The sequence below is a fragment of the Myotis myotis genome, unplaced genomic scaffold (genome assembly GCF_014108235.1).
Source record: "Myotis myotis isolate mMyoMyo1 unplaced genomic scaffold, mMyoMyo1.p scaffold_m19_p_17, whole genome shotgun sequence".
Taxonomy (NCBI): domain Eukaryota; kingdom Metazoa; phylum Chordata; class Mammalia; order Chiroptera; family Vespertilionidae; genus Myotis; species Myotis myotis.
In genome coordinates this window covers 44,007,967-44,034,780 of record NW_023416321.1, presented here as the reverse complement: position 1 = coordinate 44,034,780, position 26,814 = coordinate 44,007,967, and the positions used below count along the sequence as shown (strand labels likewise).

Below are 26,814 nucleotides of genomic sequence, written 5' to 3'. Positions count from 1 at the left end.
CGTGAGTGACTGCGCTGACGTGGAGACTCACCAGCAGCCACAGAACCAGGAGCAGAGCGTGTGGCTGGTGACCAAGCCCCCAGCCCAGCAGACTAGACTCCACCCCATCCCAGGGGGAACTGCGCCCTCTCCCTCCAGCAGTAAGAACACTGGGCAGGACAGGGGAACCAGCAGAGAACACAACTCAGGGACCCAGCCTCCCACCTGCTCAAAGAGAAGGCAAAGCCATACAGCAACCACAGGAGAGCAGAGAAAGAAAAGCCATAAACACGTCCAGAAGAGACTCTCTCCCAAGGTGAAACTCACAGATAATTTAATGGAATTTACTTAATCTTCCCCTCTCAGGGTCTGACTTCAGAAAATCAAATTACAAAGTCATCATCACATCCTAAATTTATTACAACTGACCTGCAGGCAAAAGGATAGAACTATTACATAAACACTTCGATTCCATGTATATATCTTAAATAGAGGAGGATTTCAAACAAGAATACAGGATAAAATATTCCAAAGCTCCAAGAAGCAGTTATGTTACTGAGCTCCATTTTTACAGACAAATAAGGCAATATCCCTGCACATTAGCTTTTTGATAATTTTTATACATTTTTCTATGATACAAGAGAAAAATAACCAGAGCTCACAATGTACAGTTCTTACACTATTTTCACAGTCTGTGAACACTATACACCCTTTTGTTTTAATAAAGATACAATGTAATAAACTCCTTGCCCTTAAGTTTATAGTTTATAATAATCTATGATTAATACACTAAAATTGCTTTGATGTGGTCATCCACACAACAGAACAGTCAGATCAGCTTAGCTCCTGGACAGTCAGAACTGCTTTGATCTCCACTGTAGAATGGCAAAGTGACCCTGCGCGAGCCCGACGGGAAGTTGACAGCAGACAGGAAGTTGAGTCCCCGGGAGATACGGAGAATGATGGCTTGGTGCGGTTGAAGGAAGACACATAACAACGCTTCCTTTGAGAACACTGGGAAGTCTAAGGTTTATGATGCCATAGGGGAGAAAATGGGAAAATTAGGCAAATGGACCAAAGCGATAAATCATTTTTGAATTCTGAAATTGACAGGGAAGTGACTTTAAAACAGCACCATTCTCCCTTTATTGTTGTATAGTGTTGATGACTGTCACTCTGGGAGGAGACACAGCAGTACCTGCCCGGGGGGTTCTGGAACGGCCTCACCTGGTCTGGGACCACAGCTGTTTTATATTCCTGCGTGCTGGGACCACTCACAGTGCTGCTCAGAGCCGAATGGTCAGTGCCAGGGAGGCCAGAGCAAACCCAAGGGGAACCTGGCTGGTGGGGGAGTAGGGGAGCACAGCAAAGAGAGCAGGCTTAAGTGGGCTTATCACTATTCGGGGGTTGTTTGGGTTGTGGGGTTGATTCTGTAGAATTCCAATTCCAAGAAATGATGACCTGTTAGTCTCGCAGGTGCTGAGCTCACCTCGGACTGCCGTTTCAGGTCCTCCCTGGGTCACTCGTGTTTCTAGAAAGATGCTGCCTCATCACCTACCACGTTACTGAGCCCCATGATGTTCAGCCTTTTAAACACTGGCGCATCTGAGAGATTTGGGGCTAGAAATCCTTGGTAAGGAACATCCCTGGTATTATAAAGGTTTTTAATAGAGGGGGTGGGGGGAGGCAAAGTACTGGATTAAGCAAAAGACACACAGTGGCAAGAGACTACAGGGGAGGGGAAGAGGTTCAGAAACCGAAGACCTGGACCAGTGACGGCAAACAGCTGCGATTTGGTCTTTTGCTGCCTACGAGAAATCTCTATCTATCTAATCAATCAAGGCACATTGCTCCTCGCTACTCCTCCCTGGTAGTGAGTTACGATGGCTAAAGTATCAGGCTCGGGACAAAGGGGGAAGAGAGCTGCTAGGAGCTGTCCCAGAGAAGATGCTCGCATGAAAACGTCTGTAAACGTTGCCCTCCGTAATTTTTCTTCGTTCAGTCCCGGTGGTTGGTGGCAGGTGGAACCTCGGGTTGGCAGCACACCACATGCTGAGTGACAATTCTTAGGATCAGCACCTTCTTTGACAAGGGGCAGACTCCCGAGTCTACCAGTGAAGAGCAGAAGGACTGGTCAAGGAGAAAAGAGCACATTCTGTCCTGTCTCGATATTTTACTGAACACAACATGGTTTTTGGTAAAGATAAATTCATTCTAATTTAAAATGATATTTCAAACGGGAATTTGGCCGAGCACATCGATCCCCGAACATCGACTGTGACCATAAAGCAACAGGACCTCAGATCAGTAAGTCTATTGCACTTGGTGAAGAACAGAAACCCTCCTGTCTCCCGGCTCCAGAAGGCAATGCGTCTCGCTGGCTGTGCAAGCTCTTCTCACTCGTGCCGAGTCCCTACGTTCAGACACAGTACATCCATCACTGCGTTTTTCCAGGACCGGAAGTCTGACGAATACCACTCCAGTAGCTGCGTCTCCGGGTTTTGAGTCTAGAAATGAATTAAAGATGTGATCTAATCACAGTCAACAAATTGATCGTACTGACTTCCATGTTTCATGAGTATGTCATCAGGAAAGAGCAGGATGAGGTCTCTGACCAGCACGAACACTGTGATCAGTCGGATACTTCGGGGATGCACGTCCTAGGTGACGGGAGTATACAGACATGATGGAAACAAACACCAATCTTATTGCACATGGTGTCTGGGCGAGCAATAAAAACACTGTGATACGGGTGAAAATTCTTTACGTCTTGCTTCCTCTCAGCCCTTTTTTCTAGAGTCTGACGTAGCAGCGGCATCAATCGACATACATGGGAGAGCTGGGAGTTGCTGGCATTTGATCCAGGATTTTACAAACATAGCTTGCAACCTCTACAGTACGTTCTTCATACATTAAAATAAAGGGATGTTTCTGCAAGAAAATGGAAGAAAAAAACAAATCAAAATTTATGTCAGAGTCCATGCTGGGCTTTTCCCAATTTTGGTACAGAACAGAACCAGAGCTCAACCACGCAGGGCCATGAAACTCCAGCACCGGCTCAGCGCTGCGAGCACAGCCTGCATTCCCAGGGGGCGTGTCAGTGGGTGTGGTCTGCCAAGCGTGATGCTCAGGCTGGGATATGGAGCCGCCTGGAGGTGAGGTCTGGATACTAATCTGTGGACCAGGGAGCATTTGCTAAGGCAGACAGCACTGCTGTTCCTCTGCACAGAACATCTGAGAACCAAGAACTACATGACCACCAGGTGCTAGTCTTAGGACAGACACCAACTCAACTGCCTGTTCCCCCAGGCGCAAAGTGAATCCTGAACAAAAAGAACTGTTTCAAACCTTCTCACCCCCACTCCCAAGGAAACTCAATAGAAACTTCCCTATGAACTCCTGCACCACATTCTCCAAAGCCTGGAGCCCCTATCTGCCTCACAACCCACCGTTTCATACTCCATCTCCAGCAGTATTTTTCTTTAACAGTTTCTCTAAGCACAATGACTAGATAGCTGTTTTTTTTAACATATATTTTTGTTGAATTCAGAGAAGAAGAGAGAGGGGGAGAGAGAGATAGAAACATCAATGATGAGAGAGAATCATGGATTGGCTGCCTCCTGCACGCCCCCAACGGGGGATCGAGCCCGCAACCTGAGCATGTGCCCTGATCGGGAATTGAATCAGTGACCTCCTGGTTCATAGGTCGATGTTAACCGCTGACCCACACCAGCCAGGCCAGACTGGTTATCTTTAGTCACACCTGGGGTTGACCATAAGTCTGACCATAAGTCTGAGAGATAGAAGCTAAGTGTGACAAATAGGTGATCTTTTTCTTAAAATATTCCCACATTATCAGATCACAGTACTTTGTTCACCACTAAGACCAAAGACACATCCAGGAGACTACTTAAAAGGCCCAGGTTCCATGGGGTGGGTGAGAAGTTTTAAAAGAAATGGGAATTGGCTATATGAGTCTAGATTTATTTGCATGAGAACATTTTATAAAGGCAGAGAAAGCACAATAAACTCTTACGGATGTGTTAAACATACATAAACCACATGGTAAAATAAAAATGACTCCTTAAAGTGAATCTTAAAATTCTCCAGGGAGCCTAGCCAGTGTTACCCAGTGGTTGAGCATCAACCTATGAACCAAGAGGTCACCAGTTCAATTCCCGGTCAGAGCACATGCCCGGGTTGCGGGATCGATCACCAGTAGGGGGTGTGCAGGAGGCAGCCTATCGATGATGTTTCTCTCTCATCAATGTTTCTATCTCTCTATCCCTCGTCCTTCCTCTCTCTCTAAAAAATCAATAAAAACATATTTTTTAATAAATTTTCCAGGTTAATATTTATGACATGTCAAGGTCAAAACTTTCCATGAGAACATACCGAGTAAATCAGTAGGGAAGTTATAACTTCAAATTTTCTCTTTCCAAACACTTTTGTTTCAGAACCTTTTACAAAAGCCCAGTGAGGTGAAGCTGTCTGTCTTTGAGAGGCCACCACCTGCTCAGTGAGGTGGAGCTGTCTGTCTGTGTGTTTGTCTATGAGAGGCCACTGCCTGCTCAGTGAGGTGAAGCTGTCTGTCTGTCTGTCTGTCTGTGAGAGGCCACCACCTGCTCAGTGAGGTGGAGCTGTCTGCCTGTGTGTTTGTCTGTCTTTGAGAGGCCACCACCTGCTCAGTGAGGTGGAGCTGTCTGTCTGTCTATGAGAGGCTACCGCCTGCTCAGTGAGGTGGAGCTGTCTGTCTGTCTGTCTATGAGGGGCCACTGCCTGCTCAGTGAGGTGGGTCGGTCTGTCTGTCTGTCTGTCTGTCTATGAGAGGCCACTGCCTGCTCAGTGAGGTGGGTCGGTCTGTCTGTCTGTCTATGAGAGGCTACTGCCTGCTCAGTGAGGTGGAGCTGTCTGTCTGTCTATGAGGGGCCACTGCCTGCTCAGTGAGGTGGGTCGGTCTGTCTGTCTGTCTGTCTATGAGAGGCCACTGCCTGCTCAGTGAGGTGGGTCGGTCTGTCTGTCTGTCTGTCTGTCTGTCTATGAGGGGCCACTGCCTGCTCAGTGAGGTGGGTCGGTCTGTCTGTCTGTCTATGAGAGGCTACTGCCTGCTCAGTGAGCCAGCACGCTGAGCAGACCAAGGCTGAGGAGACAGCTGACATTGCCAAGGTCTCATACTCACCAGAAGTTCTTTATACTTTGGCCTTTTGGATTCGTCCTTTGTAAGGCTAAAATAACAAAACAAAGCAAACATTATTAATATGAAGACACATTTACCGCAAGGATTTTTTTTCACAAAAGAAATATTACACAGAATCGAGTAATTTTTTCCTTCAGATGCAAAGGTGACATAGCAGACAACCTGCCAATCTCAGAAAACAGGAAAAATTAGGCAATCTATGAAGAAGAGAAAAGCAAAGCAGTTTCAGGAATGTATAGTAAAGAAGATATACTAAACACTCTGGCTTTTTGCTTGTAAAGATAAATTTTTAAACTATGTTGGATAAACAATAATTATTAAAAATAGTCAAATAATAACAAAACCTGTTGTATTTAAAATACAGATTGAAACAGCATGAAGCAAGATTATATATCACCACCTCTGCATGAGTTTATTCTCAGGAGCTGCTCACACAGGCACGCACACGTACACACGCAAATGTGCACCTTTAAAAGGTGGACAGACATGAGGTGTGGAGTTCACCTTCCTTGGAGTAGGTTTCAGAGAGCTAATCTAGGGTTCTACCAATTGAACTAACTTGACTCCACACACCTAACCATGTTTTATGTTATGTCAGAGCAGAGATCAACCCCTGAAAGTATGGCCTGGTAGGATCTTCACTTGGTAAAAGCTTCCAAGTGATTTGGTACAATTTCACGATGAAAACCACATCTGAATGAGATGGCCAGTCTCACCTGGGCTGTATTTCTTGTACAGAGAACTAGAAACCGGGAGGCAGCGCTTCTCCACCACCCCCAGCTGTTTTCATCAGTGCCTGAGCAGTAGAACAAGAGAGCAGGGCCCTCCAGGCTGCCTGGAACCTCCCATGTAGCTGCAATGATCCAGAGTCCCAGCTCAGGAGACAGAGGGACAGAAGGCTCCCCTGCCCCAGTGTTGCTAAGGTTAAATCAACCTCACTGTTCTCACTGTGTGTTTTTGAACATTCGTAATTCAAGTACTCACCACAAGTTGACAAAGTTGATGAAACTCGGGGAGAATTCCCTTTCCTCCGAATTACTCAGCTGCGGGGGGTCTCCTTTCACGACTTGCGTTAGTTGATCAAATACACTATTCCACTTTGGATAAGGAAATCGGCCTGTGGCCAACTCGTACTGAAAGAACCCAGAGGAAAAAGCAAAATACACTAAGGCAATGCTTACTTCCCCTCACTGAAATGGCCATGTTGAAAATCTAAACTCTAAGCAAAACTCTTCTAAAAGCTTGGCATTAAGTCCATATCAGGTTAAGGTGGAATCTTCAGAAGTATTAAGGCTAAGTGGAAGTGATATTAGAATCAAGATAATATAAAGAATTCTGTATCAACCAAATCCAAGAACTTGGACTACAAGGAAACACTGAACTTAAGCCCCAAGTCCCATAGTGCATGCTTCAAGTCTGACTCCCTTGTATACAGGATTCTGCAAGGCTGGCTTTAGAACTATTTTAGTACAATGTCTTCACTATTTATAGTCACCTGAGTGGAAAGCCATGTCCAGAACTGTTGCCAAATTCATTTTTAAGGTAAAATAACATTCAACATACAAAATATCCAATGAGCTCCCAGGAAACAAAGTTTGATTGCCATTCTGCAGTTACTATAATTCCAACCACAACCAGATGTTACCATTGCTGAAGAAAAAGTCAGGGTCAAAGCCTTCACCCTGAAGCCCAATAATGATGCTTAAGAGAAGGTATAAGGTGAAGGATCTAGGACCCTAGAAATTAATTTCACACATTTCATAATTTTATGAGATTATCCATATAAAAAAAAACAAATTATGAAGCAATTATAAGTACCAAATACCTTGCTTTATTTTAAACAAAGGCATAGTACTAAAGAAACTTGCTAAAAAAATTTTTCTATGTTAGAACCTTTCACAGAACAAAAATTTGTTTTTACTAGTATAATGAAGTAAATACTTGCTTTTTAACATAACTGGTTTGGACACAGATAGGTATTTCTGAACCGTTAGTATCCCTTCTATGCGAGCAGTAGCCTCAGCTAAAGGCTAGAGTCTTGCTGCAGTCTTTGGCATCAGCCACCAGACCTAAAAAATACCCAAGTTTCATGCTCTCTCCTGACTGAAAAAAAGATTCCTTCTCTGCTCAGTTGGCTTCACAATGGAAAAAGACTCAGAAGGTGCCTCCCAGATCTGGTCACAAGAGGAACTAGAAGGAGTCTTTGGCAGAGGTGAGTTGTTAGCCTCAACTCTCTACTCAAAGACTTCAACAGGCTGGCAACATGACTCACCAAGAATAACTACATGGATAACTAAAGGGTAACTAACAGGGACAACTACAAGGAAATTACAAGGATAACAACAAGGACAGCTAAAGGATAAATAACAAGGACAACTGCAAGAATAACTAAAGGATAACTACAAAGATAACTAACTAACAAGATAACTAACACAGCCCCATTTAGTGGCGGAAGATTCACACCCATGTAGGCAAAGCTGTCAAAAATCAGAAAAATGCCATCAAGCCTGGTAAAACAGCAAACACAAGAAAATGAACCTAAAACTTCAAAACAAAATTTGGTATCTTTATATATAAAAGCCTAATATGCTAAGTGTCCGACCGACTGGTCGACCCTTCAGTCAACTGCTCGGCCAGTCGCTATGACGTGTACTGACCACCGGGGGCAGACGCTCCGACCAGTAGGTTAGCTTGCTGCTGGGGTTCAGCCGATTGGGACTGGACAAGATGGGCCAGATACGCCCTGGAGCCAACCTCCCACGGTCCCTCCCCGGCCTCTAAAATATTTCTTCTAATTTTCTTTCAATGTGCACAAATTCGTGCACCAGGCCTCTAATTAAAGAAATAAGCAAATAAAAATGCTTTTTAAATAGAACCAGAATTTCAACACAGCCAAGAAAGAAGAGTTTATTTAATTATGCTTAGTTGCAAAGTAAGCAGCTTTCTTACTTCTTTCTGTGTTGTTCTAAGGTAGAACTCTACAACTGTCACCTAAGCAGTTCTTGTTTCTCAACAACTGAATTACTTTCAGTTTCTCTGTGACTTTTCTATTCCGTGACTGGAAGACTCCAGTGACATGAACATATTCCTCTAATACACAACCTGCACAGTGTTACTGGACAAACTACTCAGGCTGAGTGGAGGAGCCTGTGCCTTCCCAGGACTCTGACTGCACAGGAGCTGCCCCACCCCGTTCCATTCTCAGTGCATGAGACTCCTGTGTGTGTGACCAAGACATCCACAGCTGCAATGTTACAGAGCCCTAGGCACCTCAGAGAACCTTGAGAGAAATAATCAATTACGGTTTGATTTTTAAAGTATAAAACATATATTTATTCAACAACTAGAAGACACAGTCCCTGTGATCATAGCCATGAGGGAAAAAAATAGGTAAATAAAATCAAAGACTAGAAGAGACAAGAAGCAGTTCTTATGAGGGGTGGAAAACTGATGAAATTTACTTTCACTTCTAAATTTCTCGGTACACTACTAGGACAAGGCTGGGTGGACATCAACATACCAACGTGATCCCCAAACTCCAGACATCAGAGCGGACATCATAGCCTTGTCGTGATGCACTTGGGTCTATTCTTTCCGGCTGGAACACAAAAGGAAGTCACAGTCAGTAATTAGTCACATGATTAAGGAGCAGGGAAAGGGAAGCAACAGCTGGGCAGGTGGCCCAAATGCCAGCATAATCCTTACAGGAACCCATGTCTGGGGTCAGATTAAGAGTCATGGCTCTAGCCAGTTTGGTACAGTGGATAGAACACTGGCCTGCAGACCAAAGGGTCCGGGGTTTGATTCTGGTCAAGTGCAACGTACCTTGATTGCAAGTTCCTTCCTGTCCCTGGCCCTGGTCAGGGCTCATGCAGGAGGCAACCACTCAATGTGTTTCTCTCACATCAGTGTTTCCCTATGTCTTTCCCTCTCTCTTCCATTCTCCCTAAAACTCAATGGAAAAATAACCTCGGGTGAGGATTAACAACAACCACAACAAAAAGTAGTAGAAAGCCAACATTAAAAACAACCAACAGCAAGAAAAAGAAAAAAAAAGAAAAGAAAACCTCAATTCCCTTCCTCCCTAAAGGGAATACAAAGCAACTCTCCTAGTTTTCCTCCTAAGTACTCACAAGCACTTACAACACTGAAGCTGAGAACAGCCAAAGGGAGAAATAGGAAGAAAACTGGATAAATGTAAAAAATAAAGAATTGCAGGGTCAGCTTAGTAGCAAGTAGTGGCAAATGGGGGGAAAAAGACTAAGTTTGTTTCCATGAATAAGGCCCTACTGCTATATATTGAGATACAAAAGCAAATATGAGCCAAATTATATTTATTTTACCCATTCTTCATCATAAAGCTAAATTTATCATTATTTCTATTAGTCATTTTAATCAAATTAAACATTGTCAATATAGTATGTATCACCCTATCATTTAAATAGCTAACATCATTTTTAGTAACTTCTGTGAAATTAGAGACCATTATCTACACAATGTGTCAAGGATGAGAAGACAAGAGACAGAAACAGAGATAGAGAGAGCGTGCGCACATCGGTGGCAGAGCAGACCATGGATCCTAAGACTAACTGCTGTTGAAAGGAGTGCCTAGAGAAGCATACCAGTGGCTGTATTATATTCTACTAGAGGCCCGGTGCACAAAAATTTGTGCACTTGGGAGGTGGCTGGCGGTGGGGGGGTGGGGCGGGGGTCCCTCAGCCCGGCCTGTGCCCTCTCGCAGTCTGGGACCCCTCGGGGGGATGTCCACCTGCTGGCTTAGGCCCGCTCCCCGGGGGGTTGGGCCTAAGCTGGCAGTCAGACATCCCTCTGGCAGCCCAGGAGCCCTCAAGGGATGTCCACTTGCCAGTGGGGAGCAGGCCTAAGCTGCAGCCGGACATCCTTAGCACTGCTGAGGAGGCAGGAGAGGCTTCCGCCACCACCGTGCTGGCAGCTGGCAGCCTGGCTTGCGGCTGAGCAGAGCTTCCCCCTGTGGGAGTGCACTGACCACCAGGGGCATCTCCTGCATTAAGTGTCTTCCCCCTCACCCCATGGGAGTGTGGCCAGCCTGGGTGAGGGGCTGAGGGCTGTTTTCAGGCTGGCCACAGCCCCTTCGGGGTGGGGGGTCCTGCTGGTGTGCCTGGCCAGCATGGGTGAGGGGCTGAGGGCCATTTTCAGTGTGTGTCATAGTGACCAGTCATTATGCTGTTAGGGTCAATTTGCATATTACCCTTTTATTATATAGGATAGAGAACTGGTGCACGGGTCGGGGCCAGCTGGTTTGCCCTGAGGGTCCCGCTGGGGTGCCTGGCCAGCCTGGGTGAGGGGCTGAGGGCCATTTTCAGGTTGACCACACCCCCTTCAGGATGGGGGTCCCCACTGGGGTGCCTGGCCAGCCTGGGTGAGGGGCTGATGGCTGTTTGCAAGCTGGTCACAGCCACTTCAGGGTGGAGGTCCCCACTGGGGTGCCTGGCCAGCCTGGGTGAGGGGCTGATGGCTGTTTGCATGCTGGTCAAGCCCCCAGTGAGAACCCTCACCCCATGGGAGTGTGGCCATCCTGGGTGAGGGGCTGAGGGCTGTTTTCAGGCTGGCCACAGCCCCTTCAGGGTGTTGGGGGTGGGGGGGTCCTGCTGGGGTGCCTGGCCAGCCTGGGTGAGGGGCTGATGGCTGTTTGTAGGCTGGCCACAGCCCCTTCAGGGTGGGGGGTCCTGCTGGTGTGCCTGGCCAGCCTGGGTGAGGGGCTGAGGGCCGTTTTCAGGCTGGCCACAGCCCCTTCAGGGTGGGGGTTCTGTACTGGGGTGCCTGGCCAGCCTGGGTGAGGGGCTGAGGGCCGTTTTCAGGCTGGCCACAGCCCCTTCAGGGTGGAGGTCCCCTCTGGGGTGCCTGGCCAGCCTGGCTGAGGGGCTGATGGCTGTTTGCATGCTGGTCAAGCCCCCCAGTGGGGACCCTCACCCCATGGGAGTGTGGCCAGCCTGGGCGAGGGGGCTGAGGGCTGTTTTCAGACTGGCCACAACCCCTTCAGGGTGGGGGGCCCTACTGGGGTGCCTGGCCAGCCTGGGTGAGGGGCTGATGGCTGTTTGCAGGCTGGCCACAGCCCCTTCAGGGTGGGGGTTCTGTACTGGGGTGTCTGGCCAGCCTGGGTGAGGGGCTGATGGCTTGTTTGCAGCTGGCCACAGCCCTTCAGGGTTGGGGTCCCTACTGGGGTGCCTGGCCAGCCTGGGTGAGGGGCTGGGGTGGAGGTCCCCTCTGGGGTGCCTGGCCAGCCTGGCTGAGGGGCTGATGGCTGTTTGCATGCTGGTCAAGCCCCCCAGTGGGGACCCTCACCCCATGGGAGTGTGGCCAGCCTGGGCGAGGGGGCTGAGGGCTGTTTTCAGACTGGCCACAACCCCTTCAGGGTGGGGGGCCCTACTGGGGTGCCTGGCCAGCCTGGGTGAGGGGCTGATGGCTGTTTGCAGGCTGGCCACAGCCCCTTCAGGGTGGGGGTTCTGTACTGGGGTGTCTGGCCAGCCTGGGTGAGGGGCTGATGGCTGTTTGCAGGCTGGCCACAGCCCCTTCAGGGTTGGGGTCCCTACTGGGGTGCCTGGCCAGCCTGGGTGAGGGGCTGATCGCTGTTTGCAGGCTGGTCAAGCTCCCCAGTGGGGACCCTCACCCCATGAGAGTGTGGCCAGCCTGGGTGAGGGGCTAAGGGCCATTTTCAGGCTGGCCACAGCCCCTTCAGGGTGGGGGGCCCTACTGTGGTGCCTGGCCAGCCTGGGTGAGGGGCCGATGGCCGTTTTGAGGCTGGCCACGGCTGTGGGCTGGAAGCAGGTATCTGGGATTTATTTAACTTCTATAATTGAAACTTTGTTGTCTTGGTCCAGCTTGAAGCCCCTCCTTGAGTGGAAACCACGGTGGCTGGAAGCAGATATCTGGGATTTATTTATCTTCTATAACTGAAACTTTGTAGCCTTGGGCGGAGCTCAGGGCCGGGCAGGCAGGAAGCTTGGCTTCCTCCATTGCCGGGGCAACTCAAGCCTCCTGCTCACTCCAGTTCCATGGCCGCCGCCATCTTTCTGATGGAGTGATGGTTAATTTGCATATTACTATTTTATTAGATAGGATTACTGTTGGCAAAAACTAGTTTGGACATCTACATATTTTGTTTTGAACATGAGTACTGTGGCTGCATAAATTTTCATTGTAAGCTACTTATTATTCATGAGCCCAGACACTTAAGTTACATGAAAACGTGCAAAATTTTGTACATTAGGGATGCAAATGATTTCTGCCTAATAACCCCAAAAGCAATTTTTAATCTTGGCATGACAAAAATCTTTCAAGATATGACAAGAGCTAGAAACCTCAAAGTTAGCATTTTATAAGCTCATCTCATTAAAATTTTATATTTCTGTAATGGAGCCAAAAATATGTAAAATTTAAAGACAAATGACAACTTTTGAGAAAACTATCCTATATAATAAAAGGCTAATATGCATATTGACCAAACAGCAGAATGACCGGTCGCTATGACGTGCACTGACCACCAGGTTCAGACGCTCAACACAGGAACTGCCTCCTGGTGGTCAGTACACTCCCACAGGGGGAGCGCCACTCAGCCAGAAAGCTGCCAAGCACAGTAGCAGTGGCGGGAGCCTCTCCCGACTCCACAGCAGCACTAAGGAACAGAGAACTGAGCGGTAAGGAGCAGTGAGCAGGTGGGCAGTAAGGAGCAAGGGGTCTCAGATTGCAAGAGGAATGTCTGACTGCCAGCTTAGGCCCCTGAGGGTCTGGACTGCGAGAGGGCACAGGCTGAGCTGAGGGACACCCCCCAGTTCCCCTGCACACAAATGTCATGCACCGGGCCTCTAGTGTAACATAATTCTCCTTATATTTTATATCAACATAAAAGATTAACATTCTAATAAAAATGGACAAAGGATAATGCATTAAAGTGGCCAAATATAAGGAAAAAAGGCAAGCCCTAGTTGGTTAGGCTTACTGGATAGAGCGTCAGCCTGGGGACTGAAGAGTCCTGGGTTCAATTCCGGTCAAGGGCACATGCCTGGGTTGTGGACTTGATCCCCAGTAGGGGCATACAGGAGGCAGCCAATCAATGATTCTCTCTCATCATTGATGTTTCTTTCTCTCTCTCTCTCTCCCTTCCATTCTCTCTAAAAATCATTGGAAAATATATCCTTGGGTCAGGATTAGCCAAAAAACAAAAACAAGATACAAAAGAAAGCCTGGGAGAAAATTGAAGGATTAAAGCGAAGAGATTCTTTGGGAAATTTGGCTATTCAAAATTATCTGTATATATTGAGAAATTCAGAAAGCCATGTACTAGTATATACCCAGGGCAGGACACAAAAGACAGAAAAGGCCCACAACTTTAACTTCTGGCTGATCTATTGGCTTAGGGCAAGTAGAAAGTGAAAGTTAAGGCAGATTTGTAAGCGACCTGGCTAAGGACTGAAGGAGAGTCTCAACGCAAAGCCAAGCTGCAAAAACTGGAATAGTTGTTTTGGTTTTTTTCCCCCTTTGTTTTCTTCGTGAAAAAAAAATTTTTGGAGCCTGGTATTGCACCCCCGGCCCCCGCACCCCAAAAGAAATCTGTCAAAACACTAGCTGAGTCCTGGCCAGCATTGCCCAGTGGTTAGAGGTTAAACTGGTAATCTCTTGGAGCACAGGACAACACTCAATCCACTGAGCCACACTGGCTGGGCTGCTAAATAATTTCTTTACCAGACATTTTGAAAATCTAAATTGTCAAACAAAGGGAAAAAAGTGAATACCATTTTTTCAGCCTGTATACAAGAGGAAAATGAAAATTATACCCTGAAGAATTAAGTTCTTTAGAAACCAAAGGAAAAGAGAAAGCAGAATATGAATGAATGCTTTTAAATTTGTTGAACAAAGATCAAAGGAAGTACACACATCAACAATTTCTCACTATTGATTAGATATAACAACTTGATTAGATTTTTCATGCCTGATAGGCTTGCACATACTTTAAACGAAGGTTATGTCAGGGTTTGAGAAATGACCCAGGTAAATGGATGGACATATTTCATGAAGTACTGCTATGAAATGCATTATTTCTATTACTGATTAAGACTATCTTACAGGTGTGCACGTTTCCAGACCATGTGTGTGCATCCTTCTACGTAGAAGTAAAGATATCTGCTTTGCTGCCTGGCTCCCGAGTATGTTTTGTGTTCTACCAGGACCCCTGAATTTGGGGGCTCGCCTTATTTCTTACAATTTGGGGGCTTGTCTGGAATACCGTTTGTCGTCACAGGGAAACTGGACCCCTCCCCTGAGGAGGTGTGCCCTGCTGCCAAGTTGCGGCGGCCTCGGTGAGGAGGGACAGCCATCATCCCTGGGCCGACTATGAGCTCGGGATCAAGAGTCAGCCAGCAACGCAGGAAGGGCCCAAGCAAGACCCACGGCAATCAGGTTAGAAGGCCTCCTGACCCAAATCCCTCTTGAGTTTCCGGTTCATTGCCATCGACCAGAAGACTATGTTTGTTCTAATCAAGATTTGGAAGCGAAGCAAGTTGGAACCCTCTTGGAGAGGACTCTACCTGTCTTGCTTTCCACAGAGACTGCTGTTCAGAATGGAGAGCGAGGCTGGACCCATCACACACGGTTAAGGGCAGACACACCTCAACTTGATCGGCCATACCAGTACATATCCCCTTGAAATCGACGCTAAAAACTGTGAGCTGTCTTAATAACCATCATGTACTGGGCTCTATTTGCTTTAGGAATCTGGCAAATTGCAAGGGCTTACAATGTGGGCTGGAGAAATGTATACAATGTGGATCATGCTTACCCAGTTAAGTTACTGATTACAAATAACTCAAATGACTTGGATATTTCAGCCTTTAGTCAAAAGATTGGCTAGGACTAGATATAGGAGTAGATGTCACGGGACAAGATCCCCTAGGCTACTGCCACCACCATGCAAATAGAAGTAGGATATAAGGGAACGAATGCCTGGGTGGAATGGATTAGATATTCTGTTCACACCCTAAATAAAAGCTACTGCTATGCTAGTGCAGCAGGAAGGCTAGAGGCCCAAGTGGTCCCATTCCCATTCGAATGGACCTCAGACAGTAACAGGATGGAAGGTGTGCTTGCCTTGTACCAGGAGGAAACAGCCTGGGGATACGCTTCCTGTAAGACTCTCGCCCTATTGTTCCCATCCAACAGAGGTAAAGAGCAAGGACCCCCAAAAACAATCCGGCCCATCCTCCGACATAAACTATGCCTCCTGCCTCTCAAGGGGCGGGGACAGTGCTTGGAGTTCATGAGAAATGTATCCGGATGCGTAAACGGCCGAGTATCCTCAGAAGCCCATCGTGCTGCACTGTCGGTACCCGTGCTGATGTCTGGTGGTGTCATGGGGACCCTGGCTTGGGCCTTGCCCAGCATTTGGAGTGGACCTTGTGCTCTGATACAATTGGCTATTATCCCTTTCACGTTGGCCCATCGTAAACTTTTTCCAATGGACAGCCAGACTAGGAAGAGGACAGAGTCCAGGGGGCTCCTTTAATCCCCATATGCACACAGATCCCACTAGGGTTCCAGGAGGAGTTCCAAGGAGTCTAAGGCTAGAAATCAGATTGCTGCCAGGTTTGAGTCTGTCTTGTGTTGGTGGCCACTGTGAACAAGAATGCGGTGGATTAATTATATTTACTAGAACCAGCAAAGGCTTGTTAACTATACTCGAGACGCAGCTAAAGGGATAGCTGAACAGCTAGATGCCAGCAGCAGGATGACCTGGGAGAACAGGTTGGCCTTGGATCTGATTCTGGCAGAAAAAGGAGGAAGATGTGTAATGTTGGGGTCAGTGCTGCACATTCATCCCTGACAACACAGCGCACGGACCGTCACTGAGCCTAAGGCATTGGCAGCTTTAGTGACGGGTGAGCTGGAGCCTGCGATCGAGGGTCCTTCCTCTAATGCACTAGAGCGACAGTGTCCACACTCACCCCTTTGATTAGAAGTTACAGAGATGGGATGTCACATCACCCCATGTTTGGGGGGTCTTATCCAAAGACTAACTGAAACCACATTGACCAAACAGCAAATTAGTCTCCTTCTAGAGCAGTGGTTCTCAACCTTCTGGCCCTTTAAATACAGTTCCTCATGTTGTGACCCAACCATAAAATTTTCATTGCTACTTCATAACTGTAATGTTGCTACTGTTATGAATCGTAATGTAAATATCTGATATGCAGGATGGCCTTAAGCGACCCCTCTGAAAGTGTCGTTCGACCACCAAAGGGGTAGCGACCCACAGGTTGAGAACTGCTGCTGTAGAGCATGAAAGTCAATGAATGTCAGCCGAGTTTTAAGAAAAGAGTTTAAATAAAGAAAAGGGGAGAACTATGAGAAGAAACAAGTCATCTTTTCTTTTTGCTTTTCTTTTTTTTTTTTTGATTGAACAAGTCATCTTTTCTGTCAAAAAGCAGTGTAGATAGGCCTCATTTTGGACTGCGTGACTTGGCAGCCACCAAGCTGGCCGCATGGCTTGCAGCTCCCCCGGGGCCGCCGTCTTGAAACGGCAAAAGTCAACCCCTCCCGTTGAATTAGCCAATCGGGAAAGACCGTGCGCCTGAGCTCCAATCAAGAGTGAGGGGCAGGTCACATGCGTCAGGGATTATAAAGCTGAGCAGAGCACCTGCTGGGTGTGTGCGCGCTTCCAGACCATGTGTGCGCATCCTTCTATGTAGAAGTAAAGATATTGGCCTTGCAAAAAAAAAAAAAGAAAGAAAGAAAGAAAGAAAGACTATCTTACAAACTAACACGGACAGGCTTCTATCCTGTAAGAAGAAGAGGTAAAGATAGAGAAACTGAAGTTACTTTTTAGAAGCCTCTTCAAGTTGGAGGATACCAGAGGGAAGGGTGAGAGGATCCTGGATGAAGGAATCCTTTGAAAATGAAGATTATCAATTACTCTTTTGGGGAAGAAAAACAGGAAACATTTTGAGGATATGAGTTTCTATTTTACAAATGTTTCAAGTGCTTAAAAAACAAAGCAATTAGTGAAATAACCTAGCATTATGTTCTTGCAATGTGATGCAATATAAAGTACACCTCATCTATGAAGCATCCATACCAAAAAAATGTAGTCTGAAACTAATCATGAGAACAGTCAGACAAATCCAGGATGTAGACATTTTAAAAAACACTCCCAGAAATGTCAAAATCATGAGGAAGAAAAAGAATGGTCTAGACCAGTTTAGATTAAAATGCAAAAATGTAACAACTAAAAGTAATGTATTATGTATCTTTATGTGATCCTTACTAACAGCTACAACATACATTTATTTTGGACAACTGGGAATTTTGACCTATAAACTGTATATTAGATGATACTATGAAATTCTTGTTAACTTTTTAGGCTTATGTTTTAGGTATGGTAATGATACTGTGGTTACACAGATGAATGCCCTTTTCTTGGGAAGACGTGCTAAAGTGTCTAGAATGAAATTCATCATATCTGTGACTTCCTTCCAAATGGTCCGGAACACACACACACACACACACACACACCCCTAAATGTACATATACAGGGGTAGGCAAAAGTAGGTTAGCAGTTGTTCGTATGGAAAATATGTAATACAAGAATAAAAAATAATATAAGAATAAATAATACAAGAATAAACTCTGCATTTCATGCACTCAAAACTGTAAACGTCCTTTTGCCCACCTCTGTCTATGTTTATGTGTATGTGAATAAATACAGACTTCCCTAGATGAGAAGGTAGGGAAGTGATAAGATGTTAACAACTGGTTTATGAGAAAAGTTAAGTTTAAACTCTACACTTTGTACACTTTCTATGATAAATATAATCTAAGAAATCACAATTCCTATAGACTAGACAAGATGCATTGCTGATATCTTCTGTCAAGATACATTAAGAAAGTCAAGTTACTCAGAGGCTTATAGGATGAATGCTGATTATATTCTTGTCCATTCATACAAGCCTCAGAAGACTGGAATGGACAGAAATGCTTCATTCAGTCCAGTCAAGATCAGAGGCAGAGTTTACCATCAGCCTGCTTCCTTCAAAGCTGAAGCAGGTCGGCAGGAAGAGAAAAGTTTGTCCCTCCCAGGCCTTGAACCTTACTTACTTCTACACAGAAACCGAAAGTCTACTTTCTAAAAGTTACCTGAATGCAAGTATCAGCTGTATCAGGGCTGCAACTGCACCTTTAACATCCACATAAATCAAATATAATTCTTAACCAATGTTAGTCAACCTTAGTGCTGAGACAAGCCCTAAAAGTACAAACAGTTTACACTTAATTCTCAGGGCATGATTGCTAAATGTGTAAATTATATGAATTCCCAAACACTCCATAATTTATTTTCTTGCTTTTGATCTGATTGTTCCATTTATCCATAATTATCATGATGAATGCAAGATCATCCAAGTCTCCCGGAGACTCTGCCTAGACAGTCACCATCCACAAAGTCCAAAGTCTAAATGAAGGTATCTTTTTGTACATATTAACATACATACACACACACACACACACACACACACACTCCTCTGACATTTTCATTGGTGGAAAAGATGACATAAAAAGATGTAACAGAATAAAAACAAGGTACTGAAAACAAAAATTCTAAAATAGGGTTAATAATGGAAAATTTCCAAATACAATCATTTTCAAATGCAATGACCAAAGTACAAGCAACAAAACATACATAAAAAATGCATGTAATCCTGTGCATTCAACTATTTATAGGCTGAGAGAAAAGTGAAAAGAAAAAAATTTACTTTTAAATAACACTGAAAATACAATATATTCAGGTTTTTAAAAGAAGTGTACATAAATGTAGCACTGAGTCTGCCTATCCACAAGCAAGATAAAAAAGTTGTAACATGTAGCTTATGATGTCACTTACTTTTCTATTGCTTACAGCACTGGGTTTGGAAATGTGTAAATCAAGAAAGAAGATAACAATTAAAAGGAGAGAAAAACTGTATTCAGCTCATAGCTAACCTAAAGTTTAAAAGTCCTAAAGACGGAAACAGAAACTACTGATGAGAAGGACTGCTTTAATAACGACGCAAAACCGGTCCCCAAAGAACCATAGCCACGGTAAGGAAGACACCAACACACTAGGAGAATGTTTACAATACAGACACTAAATTTGCAGTGTATGCAGCACTGGAATAAGATGAGGATGACGGGCGGGGGTATGCTTGGAGAGGTCAATGGGGGGGGAGAGGAGACATGTAATACTTTCAACAATAAAGAATTAAAAAAAAAAAAAAAAGATGAGGATGAGGTGTGCAGAAGGATAGTGGAGCTCTGTCTCCCTGAAGGGAAAGAGACTCCAGGTTGGCAAGTACCCAAGGCATCTTTTTTGCTTTTGTTAGTGTGCTTCGTCCCCCTCTAAAGAGATCAACAGTATACAAAACAAAGCCTCAGATTTATAGATATACTGAGTTCTACCATAAACTTGAGTTTTCCATTCTTCTCTAGCTGGAAATAGTATCACTTAATGGCCAGGAAACATTATCAACATGTCCAGTGGGGGACTTGGAGGAAGCAGCCAATCCTATTACAGTCAAGATAACATATGGAGTGCTAAAAACACAAAGCGGCCTGCTGAGCACTAACGATCTAGTTGATTAGCAGAGTCAGAGAAGACCACAAGCTAAGCACCAAAGACAACAGAGTAAGACAATCAAACAGGAGTTCACTGGGACAATTTTGCAACATTTCATGGAGCAGCTAGAACCTGAATTTGGTCTTTAGGGAAGAGAAAAGGATTCTGCCTGGTGAGACTGCACGACGACTAATGGCAGAGTCCTCAGAAGTACAGCACCAAAGGCGGTCTCCCACTGCAATGACCGTCAGGCGTCTAAAAGGGCTGGGCCTTCCACTTACTGCCATGTACGGCCTACACCCAGCATCTCTGGTCTTGGCAATGGAGTCCACAAGCTGTCCGCTGATGCCAAAGTCACAGAGTTTAATATTTCCACTTCTGTCCAGAAGGATATTGGAAGGTTTGATATCTGAAAGAGACAGGTACCATTCAGTGTAAAAGTAATCAATCAAATGAGCTACAGTCTAAAGTACTTTAAGTAAAAATACTGAAAAACCTTAGACAACATAAGTGATCAAGTCCTTAATATTCAGATGTATGAGAAGATGAGAAATATGAAATTTCTCTGAAGACCGATGCTTAAAAACTCAGTATCAAAAAATACTACAGCCCTAGCCAGTTTGGCTCAGTGGATAGAGTGTCAGCATGCGAAATGAAAGTTCCCAGGTTCGATTCCGCTCAAGAGCACATGCCTGGGTTGTGGGCTCGATCCCCAGTGGGAGACTTGCAGGAGGCAGCCAATCCATGATTCTCTCTCATCACGGATATTTCTAGCTCTCTCTCCCTCTTCCTTCCTCCCTGAAATCAATAAAATTATATTTTTCAAAAAAACTACAAGTGTATTAAAAAAAATACTATACAATACATTTAGGCATTCTATTATGTTGTTTTGTTCTCCTCAAGGGACATATTCATTTATTTGCTTTAAATTCATTACTTAACAGTCAAACTATAAAGAATGAATTTAACCTGTAAGAGTATACTAAGCTACTGTACAATATGTGTCAAAGACTATGTGACACTGGGGACCGCTTTAGCTGTTACTACCCTGAGGATGGAGCCAACAGAGTAAGGAGGGCACAGCCTAAAGAAGGAGCTTGAACTCTAACCAAATTGTGCCAGGACTTTATTACCACAGAGAATGCATTTCCTTAGCATTTAAGCCAATTATCAGAATTTTCTGTAACCTGTAATCAAAGCACACTACCTGTAGCAAAAAAAAAAAAAAGCTAACTAATTTGAAGTGATAAAAAGACTGCTATAAACTCATCATTTTATTTACTAATAGGAAAACAAAAGTTACTTCTGAAGAGTTTCCCTTTTATCTTACTCCTCCTCAGGCACTGCCTTAGTGCTTTTCTGTGGTACCTTGAGTATTCCTAAGGTATTTGAATCGCTCTACGGTAAAGGCAATCCTATCTAATAAAAGAGAAACATGGTAATTGGCATACGACCGCTACCCTTCCCACTGGCTAATCAGGGCAATATGCAAATTAACTGCCAGCCAAGATGGCGGCCGGCAGCCAGGCAGCTTGAAACTAACATGAGGCTTGCTTGCTTCAGTGACGGAGGACTCCAACGTTCCCCACCGGCTGCTGCAGGCCTCTGAGCTGCAAGCAACTATGTAACAAACATAGAAGCTAAACAAAACCCCAGAAACCTGCTTTAGTCCCGGGCTTCAGCCAGCAGGATTGCAACATTGTAAGCAAAGGCCAGAAACCTACTTTCAGCAGCGGAGGCCTAAGAGCTGGAGCCAAGCCTCAAAGCTAAAGCTGGCCCAGAATAAAAAAGAAAAAAGAAAAAAAGGAGTGGTTGGGAGCTTCAGTCACCCGTCAGCCTGAAAACAGCCCTCAGCCCCTCACCCAGACTGGCCAGGCACCCCAGTGGGGACCCCCACCCTGAAGGGTGTGTGACCAGCTGCAAACAGCCATCATCCCCTCATCCAGGCTGGCCAGGCACCCCAGTGGGGACCCCCACCCTGATCCAGGACACCCTTCAGGGCAAACCAGCCGGCCCCCACCCGTGCACCAGGCCTATACCCTATATAGTAAAAGGGTAATATGCCTCCCAGCACCGGGATCAGCGGAGCCGAGAGGCCTCCCGGCACCGGGATCAGCGTGACAGGGGGCAGCGCCCAAACCCCCTGATCGCCTTGCGGCTCTGTGTGTGGCAGGGTGTGGCGCCCAACCCCCTGATCGGCCCTGCTCTGTGTGTGACAGGGTGCGGTGCCCCAACACCCCCCCCCCCCCACAGGCGCTGCTCTGTGTGTGACGGGGTAGAGCCATTACCTCCCCATAGGCACTGCCCTGAGTGTGAGAGTGGCGGCACCCCAACCCCCTGATCGGCCCTGCTCTGTGGGTGATAGAAGGCGGCGCCCCAACCCCCTGATGGGCCCTGCTCTGTGCGTGACAGGGGGCTGCGTCCCAACCCCCTGATTGGCCCTGCTCTGTGCGTGACAGGGTACAGAGCCCCAACCCCCCTGATGGGCCCTGCTCTGTGAGTGACAGGGGGAAATGCCCCAACCCCCTGATTGGCCCTGTTCTGTGCATGACAGGGGGTGGCGCCGCAACATCCCCATCGGCCCTGCCTTGAGTGTGACAGGGGGCGGTGCCCCAATCCCCAAATCGGCCCTACCCTGAGCATGACTGAGGGTGGCATCGCAACCTCCCGATCCGCCCTGCTCTGTGCATGACGGGGCGGCACCCCAACTCCCCAATCAGCCCCGCTCTGAGCCCAACCAGGGGCTGCACCTAGGGATTGGGCCTGCCCTCTGCCACCAGGGAGGGGTCCCAGACTGCGAGAGGGCACAGGCCAGGCTGAGGGACCCCCCCTCCCCCCCAAGTGCACAAATTTTTGTGCACCGGGCCTCTAGTATATATACAAAAGCCTAAGCAACCATTGCAACTGTTGCAACCGTTACAACTGGCCGGTGGCTATGACGTGCACTGACCACCAGGGGACAGACACTCAACGCAGGATCTGCCACCTGGTGGTCAGTGCGCTCCCACAGCCAACCTCCCGCAGCCGGCCAACCTCCCACAGTCCCTCCCCCGGGCCAGCCGGCCCCAATCGGCCCCTATCGCCGGCCAGGCCGAGGGACCCCACCTGTGCATGAATTCGTGCACCAGGCCTTTAGTACTCTCATAATTGCAGAACACAGCAAAAAGGGAGAGAAAAACCCCAAAACAAGAACAAGATGAACTATGAGAGGAACAAAATAATTTTGTTTAGGGACCTAATACTACATGATTTTAGGCCAAAAAGGAAATTAGGAGCCTACCTAATATTATTTTAACATAAAATAATGAAGACAAATTCATTATTTTATGTTAAAAATATCAGGTAGGCAAAAATAAATGAATTATTTTGATGTTCAAAGTTTACTAATTTCTGGACCAGGGTCAACCTCAAACTAAAATTACTTAAATAAATGTCCCAATTACTAATTTCTCTAACCACTAGAAACTATGATACTTAGAATTCAAGGTTTTGCACTTCTCTGAATATGACCTTTGACTTTCCTCCTTATTTACTATCAGGATGAATCACATACTGCCACATATTGTCTTAGGTCTGTCATGATACCAGAGCAACTATTTAGTCTATGTGCTGAATTAAACTCAGGATTCCCACTGTCATGCAATAGATCTACATCAAATGTTTAAAATTTTTAATGTGTGTTTAATAAGGACAAGATCACTATTCTCACAAACACAAATGCTTTACAGCAATTACAATTAAAGGAATCTCTGATTGCAGCACTTCACAGGGACAGTAGTGTGCCTGTAACACACAAGGCAGTTACCCTCTGATTCTCCTTTGACTGCCCACAGGACCACCTTCACGCCTTAGTAGTATACAAGAGAAACACTAATTATCTATCGGCAAATAATAACTTTTCAACTAAGAATAATAAGAATTTACAGCAAAATCTCCTTCAATTACTAAGCCCAACATATTAATAAGGTAGACTAAAATTTATAGACCCCCAAAGGGAAAAAACTCTAATAGTGAAGTTTTAGGATACATATAGTAGGTTTTGCTTGAAAGTGGCACTGTAATTTTCAATATTTTTTCCCTATTAAGGAATAGTTGTTCTATAAAAAAAAATTCTGTACCCACCTCTGTGAATGATTTTCAAGTTTTCCTTTAAGTGGTTTAGTGCTTTCACAGTCTGTGGAGAAAAAGCAGAGGTGGGATAAACAATTTCCTTTTAATCAAACAGCACAATAGTTTATCTTAAGTAACAGCCCACATAGCCCATTGCATTCTTGTAAGCTTAATGTTTCAACATCCTGTGCAATTTTTGTTAACTGAAGATGCTGAATGTTGATTTTAAATTTAAAAACTTAGTTGCCCTGACAGCTAAAAAGAAAACCCTTTACAATTTTTTAGTAAGTCATTAACAAGTTGTATAATATTTCTTATTTCTTCAAACTCTTCAAGAATAGAAATATGTGGTATAAGAAAAGTCCAACAGGCTGGATCCATTATCAACCCTGACTTAGTTTAAGTTCTTCCAAAGTCTCAGTTTCTCACAATCATTCACCCTCATTGGGTACTGAGCCTTCAAAGTAACTTTTGCAGCAGAGCCATGTGTCTCTAATGTCTCAAACAGTCAGGCTTGCGAGTTCATAGAGTTATTAATTAGCAAGAAGGGATTAATCAACCTGGCTGGGTGGCTCAATTGGTTGGAGCGCCATCCCAAAGGTTGCGAGTTTGATTCCCATTCAGGGCACATGCCTAGGTTGGGAGTTCAATCTCCAGTCTGGTAGCAAACAGGAAGGCAACTGACCAATGTTTCTCTCACATCAAAGTTTCTCTCTCTCTCATTCTAAAAATCAATGAGCATATCCTCAGGTAAGAATTTTAAAAGAGAGATTTAAATCAAAGTAATTTTAAATGTTGTGCTTAATATACAAGGTGATCACCAAGGCTAGTAACATAGGCAAATACATAATATATTATTTATTAATATACATATACTACACATATTTCATTATACAATAAAATAATTTTATCTATGTTTTCTAACTTCATAATCACCTTGTACAGTGGTTAAAAACAAGATTCTGGAATTAGGCTGCCTGGGCTTAAAGCATTTACTAGTTAAAATTATATAAACTTCAAAGCAAATTAATTGCTCAATCTCTCCATATTTCAGATCTGTCATCTGTAAACAAGTTACACTATTTACCATAGAGAGTTGCTATGAAGATAAAATGTCATAAGATCTTGGCCTGATATAAATAAACATTCAGTAATCACTAGCTGTTTTCATTATGCTACTATTGTTTCTATGAATACTAACAAATTCCAAGATAATATTGGCTATGGTATACTGGAGACAGATGACTAAATTGATCAATATAAAATTTCCTAGACCAGTCAGAATAATTAACAAGTTTCTAGTAAAACTCTGCATCTTTTTATAAAATATATGTAAGGTTATATATCTTAACATTTAGCTAATTAAACGTTTAATTTTAAGCATTAAATAAGCTAAATAACTTAAAACATTAACAAGAGACCTGTAATTTTTAAACTAATGTTTAAACTAACATTAAACATTAATGATTAAGTAGGATAAAATGCAATGGACAGACAACCTATGCTGGATATTGAGGATGCAGGAAAGGGAGAGTAGAGAAATTAAATGCAACTAGGTATCTTACAGCTTCCTATAAAATTTAGTTGACATATCCACTAAGCCAGATTGTGATCAGAGTCTCAGGGGTTTCTAAGAATCTTATTAATTTTACGCTATCACAGAAAATTATCTTCAGAAAAAATAATTATGAACAACCTTTGTCAACTAAAACAGGGGTGGGCAAACTTTTTGACTCGAGGGCCACAATGGGTTCTTAAACTGGACCAGAGGGCCGGAACAAAAGCATGGATGGAGTGTTTGTGTGAACTAATATAAATTCAAAGTAAACATCATTAAATAAAAAGGTACGGTCTTTTTTTTTTTTTAGTTTTATTCATTTCAAACGGGCCGGATCCGGCCCACGGGCCGTAGTTTGCCCACGGCTGAACTAAAAGATTCAAAGCAAGAAAGGAAATAATCATGATCCCACTTTCAAGACTATAAAAACATAAGTAAAAAAGTACCTCTTTTCGTTTTGGTATTCAGGTAAAAGTGAATTGACCAAATAAGCAATAATGCTGGTTACTGAAATTGCTGGTCAAAAATTTAAATAGTTTAGTCTGCATAGCCCAACTCTTAAACCACGAAGAGTTTTAAATAAGAGACTTCAAGGATACTGTTGTGATTCTGATTAATTTAGGCATAAGCATGATAATACATATTTAAAACATATTAAAAATAGTTAAACCAACAGTGGAAAAGGGAACAGAAAATTGCTTGTTCTAATCTTACTGACAGCACAATCTATTGTGGTTGATTGTGATTCTGTACTACGGACCACATATTGAAAATAGTTCTTTATGATTGTGACAATTACCCCAAAGAAGTGTTTCAGTCTCTGTCCCTTTACCAGTGACCCTCCAGGAAAGTCAGTAAAATTCTGTGAAGGATATCTGGGCATGTGCATTCAAATGCCAGCAGCATCTTTACATGAGCACATAGAGAATGAACAATTTGAAAACCAGGTACTTACTGCTAAAGTGATTTTGCCTAAAATTTCTTCTGGAATAACATCATCTAATACACTATATACATATTTGTAAAACTTATCAAACGAGGTAGACATGAGTTCCATACAGATCCAACAGTCACCCTATAAAATAACAAATATGTTACTCTTATACATCATATTATGTACCATTTTTCCTTCACTTAAAACAGAAATACAATTAACAAAAAAGCAATCTTCATTTAAAAAAAAAAAAACTTGTAGAAATTTTTGGTTCCTTATTAAAGCTCTGGACAGAACATTCTCCTCATGCTTAAACACAAACTGATTTGCCCAATTTTCCCCACTCTTAATTGTAAAGGCAGGAACAGTCTTACATAGAAAACTTTTGAGCTTTATACGAATTTCAAATATTGCCATAATTA

At 44.5% G+C, this 26,814-nt stretch overlaps 1 protein-coding gene across 6 annotated transcripts in view; it reads right to left on the bottom strand.

The window, feature by feature from the left end:
- Positions 1 to 290: 290 nt before the first annotated feature.
- MAP2K4 (mitogen-activated protein kinase kinase 4) overlaps positions 291 to 26,814 on the bottom strand; it is a 119,890-nt gene continuing 93,366 nt past the window's right edge. For all 6 annotated transcript variants that reach the window (XM_036341650.1, XM_036341651.1, XM_036341652.1 and 3 more), the window contains 7 exons: positions 26,414 to 26,533; positions 23,913 to 23,964; positions 20,072 to 20,199; positions 8,697 to 8,774; positions 6,161 to 6,309; positions 5,159 to 5,204; positions 291 to 2,910 (listed from right to left, as the gene is read on the bottom strand). In XM_036341650.1, coding sequence (XP_036197543.1) covers positions 2,797 to 2,910; positions 5,159 to 5,204; positions 6,161 to 6,309; positions 8,697 to 8,774; positions 20,072 to 20,199; positions 23,913 to 23,964; positions 26,414 to 26,533 — 687 coding nt within the window. In that variant the 3' untranslated portion in view covers positions 291 to 2,796. The remainder of the gene's footprint in view (positions 2,911 to 5,158; positions 5,205 to 6,160; positions 6,310 to 8,696; positions 8,775 to 20,071; positions 20,200 to 23,912; positions 23,965 to 26,413; positions 26,534 to 26,814) is intronic.